This window comes from Tupaia chinensis, unplaced genomic scaffold (assembly GCF_000334495.1).
Source record: "Tupaia chinensis unplaced genomic scaffold, TupChi_1.0 Scaffold149666_1, whole genome shotgun sequence".
NCBI classification, from domain to species: domain Eukaryota; kingdom Metazoa; phylum Chordata; class Mammalia; order Scandentia; family Tupaiidae; genus Tupaia; species Tupaia belangeri.
Genome location: NW_006209511.1, coordinates 210,382 through 227,593, shown reverse-complemented (window position 1 = coordinate 227,593; position 17,212 = coordinate 210,382). Strand labels below are relative to the sequence as shown.

The window sequence follows — 17,212 nt, the reverse complement described above, 5'->3', positions numbered from 1 at the left end:
TTTTTTTTTTTTAATATTATATTACCTAACACTCATTCCCTGAGCATCATCACAACATTCTAAATGTAGTTTCCCATCTAGGACAAACTACATAGTGACTTAATCAAGCATGTTATCATCAATAATATTCCATTTCTACTTTCATACAATGTATACATACATATATGTTTTTTATCCTATCTTTGACCCTCTGCCCTTTCCCCCTCTCCCATTACACTATCTCTGCTATATACAGTTGTCTTCCAGGGGAACCATTGAAAATGTGATACCTGCAAGTAAAGGGAGAAGGGCCACAAGTTTAAAGTTTTCAACAATAGGGATCATAGATTCCATTCAACGTTGGATCAAGGGTGGGTCTCGTGCGGATCCGCCATTGTAGGAATGGTGCCGTGGGGCTCTACAGCGTGAGCTATCCTTGGGTATCTGGCTTCCTCAAGAATGGCAGAGTAGTTCCTGTTCTTCCCTGAGGCAATGTAGGGCTGGTAACCATCATCTTCTCACTGTTATATGGGTACTCTTTGAAACATGACCTATGATTGTTTTTTGGTAAAAAATCCAACCTAGTCAAACTTCTGTGTATTTTTTTTAAACTAATTTAATATTAGCCAGCGTTTGTTAATTTTAGTGAAATATCTTTTTTTTTTTAAGAGATTTTTGCTTTAGGGCACATGCACTCACTGGTAAGACAGAGACAGAGACAGAGAGACAGAAAGCGAGAAATCACCCCCTAGGCAGGATGGCTATGCCACAGCGAATTCTCCATTCTCCTCTTGGGATCTTGGGCATGCATGCACATGCACCCGGTGTGAGTTTTAAGACACCATGTCTGGAACTCCAACTGTGGTTGACTCCATGGGAGTCCAGTGACATAACCATTATGCCGCCTACTGGTCCCAAGATTTAGTGTAGTATCTTAACTGAATCATTTTAATTTTTTTCCTGTTATTTTGAAAAAATGACAGAATAATGTAAGAAATACCCTTACACCCTTAATCTGTATATACCAACTTTAAACATTTATATATTTTTCTAAAATACCAAAAGAAGGGGAGATGGGTAAGGGTTTGCCGTGTGATCAATTTTCGTGGGGAATACTTTCTTCTCTCACCTCCTCTCTATCTCTGTCTTTCTCTTGTGAGCACATGCACCCTCTAAGCAACAACATCAAAAAAGAAATTTGTAGACAGCATGGTACTTTACCTCTAAATACTTTAACATTGACTTAGTGAACATCCAATATCTAATATGCAGTCCATTTCCAGATGTCGTAATGTCCTTGATAGATGATTATTGTTTTCAGTCTGGGATCCAGTCAAAGATAATTTATTGTACTGCTAGTCTCTAATTTCACATAGTTCCACAACCTCTTTTTTTTTGGTTTGATTTGGCATCTTTGATATTAGTACTTTTGAAAGAATCTAGACTAGTGTTAAGGATTGGATTTCTGTTTTCCTTGTGACTAGTTTCAGATTAAACTTTTTTTTTATCAATAATGCTGAACAGGTGCTGGTATGTCTTTCTCAGGATATGCTCTCAAGAGGCCCATACCTATTTGTTCTTTTATTGTTCATGTGAAGTTTGATCATTTGGTTAAGGTGGTGTTTGCCACCTGTAGAATGTTAAATTTGAACCATTTTCAATCTCCAATTACCCAACAATATTTTATAGTAATTTTAACTTCTCCTTTGAACTCTTGACCTTTATCATGGTGAATGCTAAATAATTTTCTATCATTATACATACATTTATCTTTTTTTTTTTTTTGGAGAGATTTTCACTGTATGGCGCGTGCGCTCGCCAGACAGACAGAGAGAGACATAGAGACAGAAAGCGAGAAATCACCCCCCAGGGGGGATGGTCACGCCGCAGTCCCTTCTCCTCCATTCTCCTCTCAGGATCTTGGGCACGCACGCACACGCACCCGGTGTGAGTTTTAAGCCACCGGGTACGGGACACGAACCGCGGTCGACCATGTGGGAGTCTAGCCACATAGTCATTACGCTAACTGCTGGTTCCCTTATACATACATTTACACACTGTTAATCTTATGTAAAAAAAAAAAGAACTTTCCCTTTCCCTATTTTCTTAGTATCACTATGATCTCATGGATTTTCTAACTTAATTTTGATTGGATCCATTTCAGGTTCTTTTTTATATTTCTCCAGTGAATAAATTGGTGGGCGCACTGATGACTGTATTATCCCTTTTTCCTGGTAAGACAACAATACACTTTCTTTTATTTAACTAGTACTGGACCTTGAACTTTTAATAAGAGTTTTTAGGGATAAGCTCTTGATGATTAGCATTTCTATTTTAATAGGATTTTTGAAAAGAGGTTTATTTTGTCTGGGTTTTCTTTTTTTAATTAAAATATATGCAAGCATAACTTACTAAAATATTTAGAGGACGTTTCCACTATTTAAAAAAAATATATTGTAGGTGTTATTTTTTTCCGTATTGTTTATTATAAACCTTGCTATTCTCTAATACTTTATGTTTTAGGTATGATTGAACACGGTCTCAATGACAGTTCTCAGTATAGACCCCGAAAGAGTATGTCTGAAGATACTGGGCTTCAGGAAAGTAATCCCTCTGCAGACGATTTTGTTTCTGGGTCTGTTTCTAACATTTCAAATACCAGCATGGGAACTGTCAAGAAAATCATGGCAGGAAACCATGGAGGAGGTACTGCTATCAAAACAGAAGAGCCTTTGTTCCACATAGAAGCTACCAGGAGCAGAGAACAGGAACTCACTGATACCAATCAATATTTGAAACCTCCATCTCGTCCGTCTCCAGAATCTTCAGAAAGCGACTGGGAGACCTTGGATCCTAGCATCTTAGAGGACCCCAATTTGAAAGAAAGGGAACAAGTTGGGTCAGATTGTAAAAACTTACTTCCAAAGGATTCTGTGCACTCAGACAGTCCTCCAATTACTGTGCAACCTCAAGCCAATACAGGACAAGTGGTCCTGATACCAGGGCTCATTTCAGGTCTGGAAGAGGACCAGTATGGCATGCCCCTGGCCATCTTCACAAAGGTACAGTATAATATCCTTTATTGAGCCCTTTAGAAAATATGACAAAAGCCCTTTAGAATTTAACTTTTGATGTTGAACACATTTTCAGATATGAAAATTTTCCTTGAAAACTGTAAAATACATACCAAATATATTATGTTTTGGTATCTGTGATCATAGTGTAAGTCTATAGGGAAGTAATTCAGGGGGAATTTGATTGGAAAGAGTTTTAAAACTTAGTGGCGGGCTAGCCAGTGTTATAGTGGTTAAGGCAGCTACATCTCAATCTTGACTTCAAGGTTCAATTCCTGGACCCAGTAGCTTGAGAAACATGCCAGTTATGTGCACGCATGCCCAAAATCCTAAAAGGAGAAGTGGAGGTTAAAGGGATTGTGGTGAGACCAGCTCCAGTGGGAGAGGGGTTGCTTTCTCACTTTCCTCTCTTGATCTTTGGTAAGCACAAACAAAACATCAAATTAAAAAAAAAAATTATTGGGACTAGCAGATGGCATAATGGTTCCAGTGAGTGCAACACACCCTATAGCAAAATCTCCTTTTTTTTTTTTAATTTCAAGAAAATCAGTTTTAGATTTAATAGATCAAAAAAATTGTAGATTTTTGGCTACAGCATTTAATATACATTCATTAAGCACAGTCAAGAATCAAGACTAGACTTCCTTGATTTATCTTTTTTTTCCAAAAGAAACCTGGTTGCCGGGAGGTGGCATGGTGGTTAAAGGCACTGGGTTCCCTGTTTGCTTTTATCCTTTCCCTTTCTCTCTCTCTCTGGTTAAATTAAAAAATAAAAATAACAAATAGAATTAAATAAATAAATTTTTAAGTAAATTTTCTTTGCAATTGGAAAATATTTAATAGCATTATTTTGTGATAGAATGGCTATTTTCATAAGTTCAATAATACAATAGTATCTATTGCCTTGCATCAGAAATTGAATTCTTACGGGATTTTGTGCAAATTACAGACTAAATTGAGATTAACCTAATTTTTTTTGCAAATAATGTATACCTTTCTTTAGTAAAAAGGGGAATGGAGAGAGAAAAAATGTTTTAGAAGAAAATTACAGTGCACTTGTCACTAGATTCTAGCTTTGTCTATATTTTTAGTTTAAGATCTTATATATATTTATTTTTTTTGAGAGGTTTTTTTTGCCATAGGACACGTGTGCTCACCAGACAGAGAGAGACAGAGAGACAGAAAGCGAGAAATCACGCCCCAGGGGGGATGGCCACACCACAATCCCTTCTCCTCCATTCTGCTCTCGGGATCTTGGGCACGCACGCACATGCGCCTGGTGTGAGTTTTAAGCCACTGGGTCCGGGACTTGAACCGTGGTCGACTACATGGGAGTCCAGCAACATAGCCATTACGCTAACTGCTGGTCCTGTAGTTTAAGATCTTTTGTGAATCAATAAAATGTGGGAAGAAAAATTTTAGTATGGAAGGGAGGGGAGGGGAAAAGATAAAGAAAAAACAAATAAAAGTATGCTTAATTGACAAAAAAATGAGAAGCAAAAAACAGACCCAGTAATAACAATTGCTGACTCCATATCTGCTGATTTTTAATTCGTTTTCTTTTTAAGTTTTAATTAAATTTTTTGTGAGGTTTTTGCTATTATGTGTGTGTGCTAGCCAAAGAGAGAGAAGAAAATGAGAAATCACCTTCCAGGGAATGGTCACACCGCCATCCCTTCTCCATTCTCTCGGAATTTTGGGCATGCACCCACACATACCTGGTGTTTGTTTCAAGCTGCTGGGTCCAAGACTTGAACTGCAGCCTACCATGTGGGAGTCCAGGGCCAAAACTTGTATCATGTTCAACAGTGAGGAGTCTAATTCCTTCAACTACCAGGTTGTGAGACCAATCCCAGGATATCATTTTCTTCTTTCCTTATTTTTTATGTATTTATTTACTTATTTATCTATTTTTTGGAGAGGTTTTTGCTATAGTGCGTGTGCGCTTGTCAGAAAGACAGAGAGAAACAGAGACAGAAAGTGAGAAATCATCCCCTGGGGGGATGAACACACTGTAATCCCTTCTCCTCCATTCTCCTTTCAGGATCTTGGGCACACACTCACATGCACCCGGCGTGAGTTTAAGCCACTGGGTCTGGAACTCGAACCACAGTCTACTACATGGGAGTCCAGTGACATAGCCTTTATGACAACTGCTGGTCCCTTATTTATTTTTTTAAGAGAGATTTTGAAAAGCTATCGAAGAGACAGAGAGGTGGTGAGAAATTAGTCCCTACAGCAGAGTTGGCCACACTACATCCCCGTCTCCTCCATTTTTCTCTTGTGATTTTGGGTACATGGATACGTGCCCAACATGAGTTTTAAGCCTCTGGGTCTGGTACACAAACCATGGTGGACTACCTAGGAGTCTGGCAATGTAACCTTGTGGCCATCAGCAGATCCCAGAATATCATTTCTTAATGTCAGTAATACATTGCATTAAGATGGTGCCATAGACAAAAGTTACATTGATGTCAAGACAGTCTAGAAACTGAATTATTTAGACATTTTTGTTTTTCATCCTATCAGGAAAAACTGTTCTACTGCTATTTGTGAATTATTTTTCAAAATGGAGCAGAAAAATGAAATTCCATTTTATTCCTTATTCTACAAGTATTTATTTCCCTCTTATGTGTCAAGCACCATACCAGGTTTTTCTTTTCTTTTTTATTTTTTTTTTAATTTGATCAGAGAAAGAGAAGAGAAAGTGAGAAAGCAAGCCACCATGTTTGGGACTTAAACCACAGTCAGCCACATGGGAGTCCAGCACCTCAATGACCACCATGCCACTGTTGACTCCTGGTTCTAAATTCATGCCATACATACTCTTGTAGTCTACCATGAAAGAAAGACAGCTTTTCCAGTAACTAGAACAAAGTATTATGTTTTCCCCTAAATACCATTCATCTTTTTATCCAGGAAGTAAACCCTCATATGGAAAAGAAAGATGGTAGTATTAACTTGAACATTGTATTTCCTCCTCTGTTAGACTCTTCATTAAACTCCTCTTTGGGTTTATCCAGCTTGGCAAAAAATTACTTGCTGAGAGTCAGTGTTTGTCTGTATTTAACAGAGAATGCTATCTTTGTTCATTTTAAGATCCACTGGAGATTCTGGAATTATTGTAACTGGTTTCATGATTAAGCTAATGCAGAGTTCCTTAAAACTGGGATTTAAGTACCTGAAGAGAAACTTAAATCACTCAAACTACTGAGTGCAATCAAAAGCCACAAATCAAATCTTTTCTTTGAGAGGTTTTTGCTATAGGGTACGTGTGCTCGCCAGAAGGACAGAGAGACAGAAAGCAAGAAATCATCCCCCCTGGGGGATGGCCACGCTGCATTCCCTTTTCCTCCATTCTCCTCTTGGGATCTTCGGCATGCACGCACACGCCCCTGGTTTGAGTTTAAGACACCAGGTCTGGGACTTGAACCACAGTCGACTACATGGGAATCCAGTGACATAGTCATTACGCCAACTGCTGGTCCCAAATTGAATATTTTCTGAACCAGGTGTAGAGACTTCCTGTACTTTTTGAAAGCTGTTACTATTTCACCCACTCACCCTTTAATTTTTATCATTATGGACCTGTCAGGAGGGAAATTAACTGGGAGGGTTGGTTTTGTCTGTCAGATTGCTGAATTAAACAATGCAATGTAAAGATATATTTTGTGTCCTGTCAATCAACTGTGTTTAGCAAAGTATTGCGTTTGTGTGTCTCATACCAATACTAAATATATCATGGGTTTGTACCAGCAGTTAGTGTAATGGCTATGTCGCTGGACTCCCATGTAGTTGACTGCGGTTCGCACACACACACACACATACATACATACACATCATGGGCTTATACCATTATTATGGCAAATAAGATTTTTTTCTTTTTGGCTTTATGTTTCATTATATACCGATTAAAATCTAATTTCTTTGATCACAGTTTTTAACGATTCTTTAATGTCAATAACTTTGAAATATAAAATATTCTTAAAACTGAAGTATTGCCTTTACACTTAAAAATGCATGTACATAAGGAATTAGGTTAGCAAAGCATCTTGAAAAGTAATTTCAAAAACCAGTGAGAAGCCTGGATGCCTGCGGAGGAGTATTGCTGAAGTACGGAAGTTAGCACATGAGTAAAGGGAAACAAATTTCTATATAATGGAACAATTATTTTGAAAGATTCCCTAATTCTCTTGCTTTCCAGTCTTCTCTCTGAACTTGAACTTGCTTGAGGATGTCACCTTTCATATCAGTCTTAGAGACAAGGCTTACTGTGTAAGTACTGTAGACACTAGGTTCTGAAATATTCTTAAACCTTTCCTAAGAACTGGTTTAGGAATGGTACCCAAGAAAGAGCATGCTGATGAGGAAGTGTGGGGTAGGCTACTCATAGGATGATGGGAAGGAAATGGGGGAAAGACCAAAAGGAGAAGTAGCAGGTTAGAAAATGAAATTGTGCCTGTGCCTGTATGATATTAATACTTTTAGCTATTACAACACTTTATAGTGAGAGAAGAAATTTTTTAAATAACTATTTATTTAATTGTATTTATTATTGTTACTATTTTTTTATTTGCTATAGGGCAAGTATGCTCACCAAAGAGAGAGAAAGTAAGAAAGGAAGTTGCCATATCTGGGACTTGAACTGCTGTCAGCCATGTGGGAGACCAGTGCCTTAACCACAACATTACCTGCTGGCCCCCAAAGAAATGTTGAAGGAGTAGAAGTTGTAGCTGTTTTTAGACATAGAAAGATAATTGTGAGGACTTTTCTTCCATTTTCCCTTGATTTTATGTTTTCCTACCTTGTTATAAAATTGTTTTGCAACCGACTAACACTGGAAGAGAGCACTTGGCCTGAACATTAGGACTGGCCAGAGAGGATGAGCCCTGAGAGTTCATATTCTTGCTGTTGTTGTTGCTGTTTTAATTTTGCCAGAGGGTATGTCTGCACACTAGAGAGAGACATAGAGTGAGAACAGAGAGAAAGCACCCTCCATGAGGCATGGTCACACCACAATCCATTCTATATTTCTCCCTCCCATCAGGATTTTGGGGGTGTGCACACACATGTACCCAGCCTGTTTTCGCCAGATCCAAGACTCAAACCATGTGATTAGTCATGTGGGATCCAGAAACCTTAATCACTAGGCCACAGGCTGGCCTCTTACTGGTTTTAACCTCATGAATCAGCTTTCTCCGTTGTCTTTTCCAGTAACAAGGTGATAGTCATTATTTAGTAAAATTGGTTGATTTGCCATACATGGAACTCTGATTAGAAGTTACATCAGGCTTGGGACCAGCAGCTGGTGTGTTTAAAGAGCTGGATACTCCCACATGGCTGAACACGTGCGAGTCGCGGACCTGGTGGTGTTCTTTCTCTCTCTCTCTCTCTCTCTCTCTCTCTCTCTGTCTCTGGTCAAATTAAAAATAAATGAATGAATAAATAAAATTAAATAAATAATTCTTTTTAAAAAAAGAAATTACATCAGGCTTTTTCCAGAAAGTTAGGTGCAGAAACCCAGATAGTGGAGGCGAGTTGGCATCTCAGGAACAATGGCAGCAATGGAAGCTAGTGGCAGCGGTGGGAAAGGGTAGGGACTCAAGACCTCTGTCACCTACTACAGGTTGGAGGAGGTGGCAAAGCACAACTCCTCAAAGGAAATATGGCTGGTGATCCACGGATGAATCTACGATATCACCCGCTTCCTCATCGAGCATCCTGGTGGAGAAAAGGTTCTACTGGAACAAGTTGGTGCAGATGCAAGTGAAAGCTTTGAAGATGTAGGCCACTCTTCTGATGCCAGAGAAATGCTCAAGCAGTACTATATTGATGTTGTCCATCCGAGTGACCTTAAGCCTGAAGGTGGTAGCAGGGATCCTTCAAAAGAGAATTCGTGTGAAAGCTGCTGGTTTTATTGGATTTTCCCCATCGTTGGTGGTGTTGTCTTAGATTTCCTGTTTCGTTACTACACATTGGAAAGTAAATCGTCCTGAGGAGACCTTGCTGAAGTCTCAAAGGTGCATCTACTTGGGAGTGGAAACTAGACTTGCCTGGGGCTGCAGCAGCACTCTCTCCTCGAATCTCACTGGTTGTATTTTTCTCCATGGAGCCGAGATAGTTGGCCACACGTCCACCTCAGATCTGGGATCAGTGTCCTTCATCTCTGAGCCTTATTTCCAAAGTACCTGCTTACCGTTCTGCATCCTTGCCAGTGGATCCTCTCTCTGCTGGTTTCCATGAGCATCTTTACATTTTAGAACTTTCTGTTAATAACTGCAGTTCATATGTTGTAGTGACATTGCTTTTTGTTAAAATTGCCTGCTTTCTAGTACTTTGAATGCACATTTGACATTCTTAAGAGGGCTACACTCTAGTTTTGAAGGTTTTTGTTTTTCACTTTTTTCCAAGTAAAATTTTTTAAAATTCTGATTTAATTCTATTATTTATTATAAAGGCTTTAATCAATGAAGTAAATGTGTATAGCTGTTATTTAAAATGGAACTGCCAAATGATTTTGTTCCTTGTTTATATTTGTTAAAACTAGGATGTGGTCATTTCCTACCTCCCAAGCCAGTGTAGTAGGTAGCTAGCTAGCTTTTTCACCCTCTTCCCATCCTGAAGTCCAACCCCATTTCTTCCCAGGTTGTGCTCAACAAGATTGTGCTTCCCTTGTATTTCTTGTCAGTGGGAAGAAGAAACAAGAAAAGAGTGATGAATTGGGGTCATAGAACCCTGGTGAATTCAGAGTAATCATTTTTTTAAAAAATACTGGAAAATGCTACTTTCAGCAAGAGTTCAGAAAAAGCACTAACACTTGCACTTTCATTTGGCACCAGTTTCTAGCCAGCTCTTTCTCCCCTTCTCCCAGCTATCTTTTATTGGTAAAATATTGATATAAGTGTAGAATTATGTTTATAGGGGAGGGATTTTTGCTGCTTTTTATTTAATGATAAGCAAACATTTGATTCCCTGTTTTATAAAAGTAAGAGACTTCAACTTAATCTTCTGTTTGTCCCAGTAAAATAACTTCCATAAAAAATAGTATTTGAAAGTGGGAGATGGTGACGGGAGACTGTTTTCTATTTCATGTGTATTTTTACCTCCCTGGCTCCAACTTACGATTTTGTTCTGTTTCTCCATTGAGAATTTAAAAAAAAAAACAAAAAAGAAAACAAAAAAAAACCGCTGGGGGAAAAAAAAAGTTACATCAATATATTTCTTTTTGTTATTTCAATCTCTAATGGAATAAATGTGATTTTTAGAGTTCAAGGGACAGGGGAAATGACTTTATATGTAAGAAATAAAAAGAATTAAAAAAATTTTCTTTCTGCTAGTCAGTGGAACAGCAGTAATACAACTGGACCCATGTGGGAAGGTCCCAGGTTAGCATTTCAGAGCCTCTGCACACACAAGGTTCACACACATGTGCCCATGATCTAGGCTGCCTGAGGCTAGAGGTAGATCATATCATAAAGGGCTACCTCTCTCTGTCTCTGTCACTGTCTCTGTCTCTCTCATTAAAGAAATAAATGTCTTTGGGATTAGCAGTTAGCGTAATGGCTGTCACTGGATTCCCATGTAGTCGACCGAGGTTCGAGTCCCGGACCCGGTGGCTTAATCTCATGCTGGACGCATGTGTGGGCATGCACAAGATCCTGAGAGGAGAATGGAGGAGAAGGGATTGCGGTGTGGCCATCCCCCCAGGAGGTGATTTCTGGCTTTCTGGCTCTCTGTCTCTCTCTGTCTTTCTGGAGAGTGCACACGCCCTATAGCAAAAACCTCTCCCCCCCCCAAAAAAAAAAGAAAGAAATGTCTTTTTCTCTGTCATTCTCAGCAGTGCTCTCTCTCCAGTGAGTGCATGTACGCCATGTCAAATAAAATTTTTTTTTTTTGGAGAGATTTTCACTGTAGGGCGCGTGCGCTCGCCAGACAGACAGAGAGAGACATAGAGACAGAAAGCGAGAAATCACCCCCCAGGGGGGATGGTCACGCCGCAATCCCTTCTCCTCCATTCTCCTCTCGGGATCTTGGGCACGCACGCACATGCGCCCGGCATGAGTTTTAAGCCACCGGGTCCGGGACACGAACCGCGGTCGACTACCTGGGAGTCCAGCGACATAGCCATCACGCTAACTGCTGGTTTCCAAATAAAATATTTTTAAAAAGTAATCAAGACAGCCTTCATTTTATGTCACCTGATCAAGATTTGACCATTCATGGAGATTAGCTAGTCATTAATTATATTTATTGCAGTCACTATCTGAGGTTCCCCTGGAATACTACTTGAGTGAGTCAAACATTAGCTACTCTGGGGATAGGACAGGGAGTAATGAGAATTTCTTTTCTTGCCATTAGCTCTAGAGGCTTAAAAAGAGAGATAGCTATTCTTTTACATTTCTAATATTTTTCATTATTTTTATAATTCATAGGGATATCTATGTTTGCCTTACATGGCATTGCAGCAGCACCACCTTCTCTCTGATGTTACTGTTCGAGGATTTGTTGCTGGAGCTACTAACATCCTTTTTCGACAACAGAAACACCTCAATGATGCCATTGTGGAAGTACGTCATGTATGAGTATGTGTGCTTGGCCCTGCTACTTCCTTTGTTTGTTTCTTTTTAAAATTAATTTAAAAAATTATATACATTCAACCACATTGTTTAACTTACAAAGTGAACATTTCAATATGTGAACATTTCTCCCCAGTCCAGTTGATCAAAATATCTTCAACAGTTAATACCACACCTCCCCATCCCATCAATTCTCTGCCTCCATGTCCCTCTTCCAAATGTCCTTCCTTAGGCCCCACTCCTCCACACACACCACATCTGGCATTCATACCCATCTCTTGTGTTTGTACAACCTTTAGTTAATCAGTTTCAGTCTTAGAGTGCAGACACTCAGTATATATTAAGTGGGGACATACAATTCAGAAAAGAGGAAAAAATAAAAGACATTCGAATAGGAAAAGAGGTGAAACTGTCTCTATTCACAGATGACATGATTATACAAAGAAGACCCAATGATCTACATGGAAAAATTACTGGAAGTAATACTTGATTACAGTAAAATTGCAGGATATAAAATCAATATACAGAAATTGATAGCATTTCTATATACGAATAACAGACAGAACTGAAAAAAGTTATTCCTTTTTTCCTTTCTTAAATGCAATTATGAAGGTGTAATAACATCACCAATAATAATTGGTTACTGTATACCAGGCATTCTGAGTACTTTACGTATGTTAATTGATCTAATTCTTATAACATCTGTGGGAGTTGGTACTGTTACTGTCCACATTTTATACTTGTGGAAGCCAAAGAAGAGAGAGACTTGCATAAATACTAAACAGCTAGTAAATGGGTGAGCCAGGCTTTCACCTTGGGCATTCCAGGCCTGCCATGATTTTACAATTAAATAAAATGCGTTTATTGTTTAATTTAAATCCACCTAGCCTGTTTAATATGCTCCTGAAATCAAGAAGGAAGCTAAGAATAAATATGTGATACTTTATTAATGTATTGGGTTGTTGGAAAAGTCCTGACATAGTTTTGCATAGAAAAAAAAAATACATCGTGACAAATATAAGACATTTTAATTATTTAATTTCACAATTGAAGTAATTTAGAAACAAACATTTAACAGATCAAATAATGTAAAATTCTGATTTGATTGTCAAAAATAAATAAATCTTTAAAAGATAGTGGGTCCAACAGGAAACATGGTAGTTAAGGTGCTGGACTCCCACATGGTAGCCCAGTGTGTGTGCATACATGATTAAAATCCTCAGAGAAGGGATTGCAGTTTGGCCATCCCCCTAAGGGGTGATTTCTTACTTTCCCTCTCTGTCTCTTTTTGGCTAGCACATACAGTACACTTTAAGACAAAAGCCTGAAGAAAAGAGAAAAGATAGTTCAGGCACACTGAACTTTTATAAGTTTCTGACAGAAGGTACCAAAATGTGTTACAATATAATAAATTAAAAATAGAGAATTCAAAGCTATATCATCCCAATTATAAAGAAAAAAAGTACCCAGCAAGACAGAAGGATATGGGTGGAAAGAGCACAAAGGTACTTCATCTTTATTGGATACATGCTAGTTCTGAAGCTGGTTGCCAGGTTCATAGGTTTTTGTTTCAACCAACTTACTGGGACCAGCAGTTGGCATAATGGCTATGTCGCTGGACTCCCATGTAGTGGACTGTGGTTTGAGTCCTGCACCTGGTGGCTTAAACTTAACGTTGGGCACGTGTGTGTGCATGCCCAAGATCCCTAGAAGACAATGGAGGAGACAGGATTGCTGTGTGGCCATCCCCCAGGGGGGTGATTTTTCACTTTCTGTCTGTCTGTTTATCTCTCTATTTCTTGAGTGCACACGCCCTATAGCGAAAACCTCTCAAAAAAAAAAAAAAAAAAAACTTGCAAGTTACCTCTATTTCTTTATGTGTCAAATATTATATAGTAAAAGTATTGTACATATCTTTGTACTCAACATAAAAAATTGCAAGGAATTATTATTGGTTAAATTCATTTATTTCTAGTGATGAGATAAAAATGATGTTTAATATATACAAATTTCTATATTTTCATAATATTTGCAGTTAGCCCAACTGTAGTGGCACAATCTGCTAAGAAACTGCACTCCACAGGCTGGTACCACATGGAAGGTCCCAGTTAGATTCCCAGTCCATCCTAAAGGCCAGGTGTAATGGCATGTACCTGTGTCCTGGCTACTTAGGAAACTAAAGCTGGAGGGTCACAGACTCAAGGGTAGCTTTGACAATGTAGGCAAAATCCTGTTAACAAAGGAGCTAGGTATGTGGCACACACCTATGGGACTTTGAGGCAAGAGGATCATGAGAACTGTCTGTAAAATAAAGTACAACCTTCATGAATTAATTTTATAATTTGAAATTATATTATTCATGTATTTTCTACAAACAGAAAATGAGCATTTTTTTAAATTGATAAAGAAAAAGTTTCAGTGTAAAACCTGTTTCTTGGGCTCAGCTTTTTAAATTTTTTTTAGAGGTTTTTGCTATAGGGTGTGTGCTCTCGCCAGAAAGAAAGAGAGACAGCGAGAAATCACTCCCCTAGAGGATGGCCACACCGCAATCCCTTCTCCATTCTTCTCTCAGGATCTTGGGCACGTATACACACATGCCTGGCGTGAGTTTAAGCCACTGGGTCCGGTACTTGAACTGCAGTTGACTACATGGGAGTCCAGCAATGTAGCCATTATGCCAACTGCTGGTCCCTAGGCTCAACTTTTGAAAATGCTGTAATTCATATTTTTTATTTCCAGTTCCAACTTCCCAGTAGTTATTCTATACAGTGTGGCATGGAAATCTTTGTGAATGCCCAAACTGACTTTTATACCTGGGCACCCTGTAGGTAGAAGAAGCTCTGATCCAGATCCATGATCCAGAACTCAGGAAGCTGCTTAACCCAACCACTGCAGACCTAAGGTTCGCAGATTACCTAGTGAGACACGTGACTGAGAACCGGGATGATGTCTTTCTGGATGGCACAGGCTGGGAAGGAGGTGACGAATGGATCCGGGCCCAGTTTGCAGTCTATATCCATGCTCTGCTGGCTGCCACACTGCAGTTAGGTGAGAAACCATGTGGAGCACAAAGCCACTTTAATTTGTTAAGATTTTTCATTTTTTAGCACTTGTAAGGTTTGAATTGCATAAGAAATACATATTTATTATAGAAAATTATCTGTTACTCCCTCAGACAGAGCTAACTACTCTCAACATTTTGAATATGTCATATTCTCCCAGATCATTGTCTATGCTTGTAGTTTAGATTTTGAATTTACAGTGTTTTGGGTGGTCCTTTTACAAAATTGAATCCCTTCATCAAGACAGCAAATACAGGTGTTTGTCACCTTACATGGCTGCTCAGTATTCCACTATATGGAAGTCTGTATCTGTATCTGGCAGCTATTTATAAACATCACATAATATGGAAAAAGAAATATATAATTAATTAAAAAATCACACTCTGAGTGTTTAAACCTTCACATTTATACCCTATTCTAAATATTATTAAACAATTAAAGATGATTATTAAATGATTAAAGTAGGGCAGTTAAACCGACTCCTTCGTGTATTAAAACTATCTTAATTCCCTTAGAAAAAAATTTTTTTTTTAATTTGCTAGAGGTCATGTGTGCTTACTGGAGAGTAAGAGAGAGAGAGAAAATGAGAAAGCACTCTCTGTGGGGGATAGTCACATTGCAGTTTCTTTATCCTCCTCCTTTCAGGATTTTGGGCATGCACACACACATGCCTGGTTTGGTGTTTGTTTTTTTTTGTTTTTTTGAGAGATTTTCACTATAGGGCGCGTGCGCTTGCCAGACAGAGACAGACAGAAAGCGAGAAATCGACCCCCAGGGGGGATGATCACACCGCAATCCCTTCTCCTCCATTCTCCTCTCGGGATCTTGGGCATGCACACACATGTGTCCGGCGTGAGTTTTAAGCCACCGGGTCTAGGACGCGAACTGCGGTCGACTACATGGGAGTCCAGCAACATAGCCATTACACTAACTGCTGGTTCCCCCTGGTTTGGTTTTCAAGCCACTAGAGCTGGGACTTGAACCATGCAGTTGGCCATCTGTGATCCAGTTGCCTTAACCACCACACCACTAGCTGGACTTTGTCAGTAAACTTTTTAAATCAACACTACCACTTCCCAGGTTAGTTCTTCATATAGTGGATGTGAAGTTTTAAACCCAGGCTTCAAGCAGATTCTGTTTGTAAAGGAAAGCAAAGGAACAAGTCCTCATTTGTTAACGGAATATTTTTTAATGTCTGTCATCTCTACAAATGTAATTATCAAAGACAACAAAATTAAACTCTCACCTCAAATCATTCAGTAATCTAGAAAACCTTAATGTCCACCATCATGTAGCTTCATGAGTAATTTTTCTTTTTAAAATATTTTCCCAGGAGGCTGTAAGTGCTCAATAGTAATAGTAGCTAACAATATTTTGAACACTTAATATGTACAAAGACCTGTTCTGAGTACTTGACATGTAATAATTCATTTTAACCTTATGATCCTAGAGGTTTGTCATCCTCATTTTACAGAAGAGAAAAATGAGGCACAGAAAGGCTAAATAGCTTGCTTGTCCATCTGGTCAGAGGCTGAGCTGAAACTTAAACCCAAATAGTCTGGCACATTCTCTTAAGCCCAAATAACTGCTTACGGGACATATTCTTAGAAGAACTTTTTTATGCTCTATTTGGAACTGTATATCTCCTCTTACTTTCTCAGCAAACAAAATATTCTTATAGTTTACCTTTAAAGCAAAAAAATATATGACATGGTACTCATTTGAATCAGTTCTCCAAACCATTCTATTCTTCCAAGTGGAAGAACCATTCTGCGTTGAAGGTTTCCTATCCCACAGCATCGATAAAGCTAAAACTTTTAAACATTAGATACGAAGAAGATTGTCCATTGTTAATTATTCTTAACAGTGAAATTTTGGGAAACTCCAAAAAGAAGCACCAAATAGTAAGCAGAGAGTCTGAAGAAGAGAAAGTAGTAGCTAAGAGAACCAATTAATGTATTCATTCTTAATTTTTTTAAAAAATTTTGCCAGATGGCATGTGAGTTCACTGGAAAGAGAAAGAAAAAAAGTAAGAAAGCATCTTCCCATGCATAATCGCCTTGTTGCAGTTTTTTCTCTGCATCTCTCCTTTGCTTTGGGATTGGGACACAAATGTATACATGCCTGGCATGTTTCTCAATCCACTATGCCATCAACTGACCTTTTTTTTTTTTCAATAGAAAAATGATGTGAAAAGATACAAAGATATCCAAATTGTTTACTCCATATGTATAAATTAAGTATGTTTACTCACTGTCAAACCTATAGTTTTTGTTTCATAAATAATGCTATCCTCATAATGGTAAGGAGGACATGGAAATATTTTGGAGTTTTAAGGAACCTTGGAAAATATCTGGCTCAACCCTCTTATTTTCCAGTTAGGAAAATGAAGTTCTGAGTGATTAAGTGACTTGCCAAATGCCACATAGCTTCTTTTTTTTGGAGCAGTTTTTTTTTTTTTTTTTTTTTTTTTTTTTTTTTTTTTTTTTATTGCAGGCGGCCTGTCCCCGGCAAGGGGGAG

The 17,212-nt window shown here is 38.5% G+C and overlaps 1 protein-coding gene and 1 pseudogene across 6 annotated transcripts in view; both read left to right on the top strand.

Annotated features, from left to right (window-relative positions):
- The window catches only part of AVL9 (AVL9 cell migration associated), a 95,773-nt gene that overhangs the window by 55,514 nt on the left and 23,047 nt on the right, over positions 1-17,212 (top strand). For all 6 annotated transcript variants that reach the window (XM_027769465.1, XM_027769463.1, XM_006171485.3 and 3 more), the window contains 4 exons: positions 2,144-2,213; positions 2,503-3,041; positions 11,486-11,620; positions 14,458-14,677. In XM_027769465.1, coding sequence (XP_027625266.1) covers positions 2,144-2,213; positions 2,503-3,041; positions 11,486-11,620; positions 14,458-14,677 — 964 coding nt within the window. The remainder of the gene's footprint in view (positions 1-2,143; positions 2,214-2,502; positions 3,042-11,485; positions 11,621-14,457; positions 14,678-17,212) is intronic.
- Positions 8,503-10,541, top strand: LOC102482424 (cytochrome b5 type B pseudogene; annotated as a pseudogene).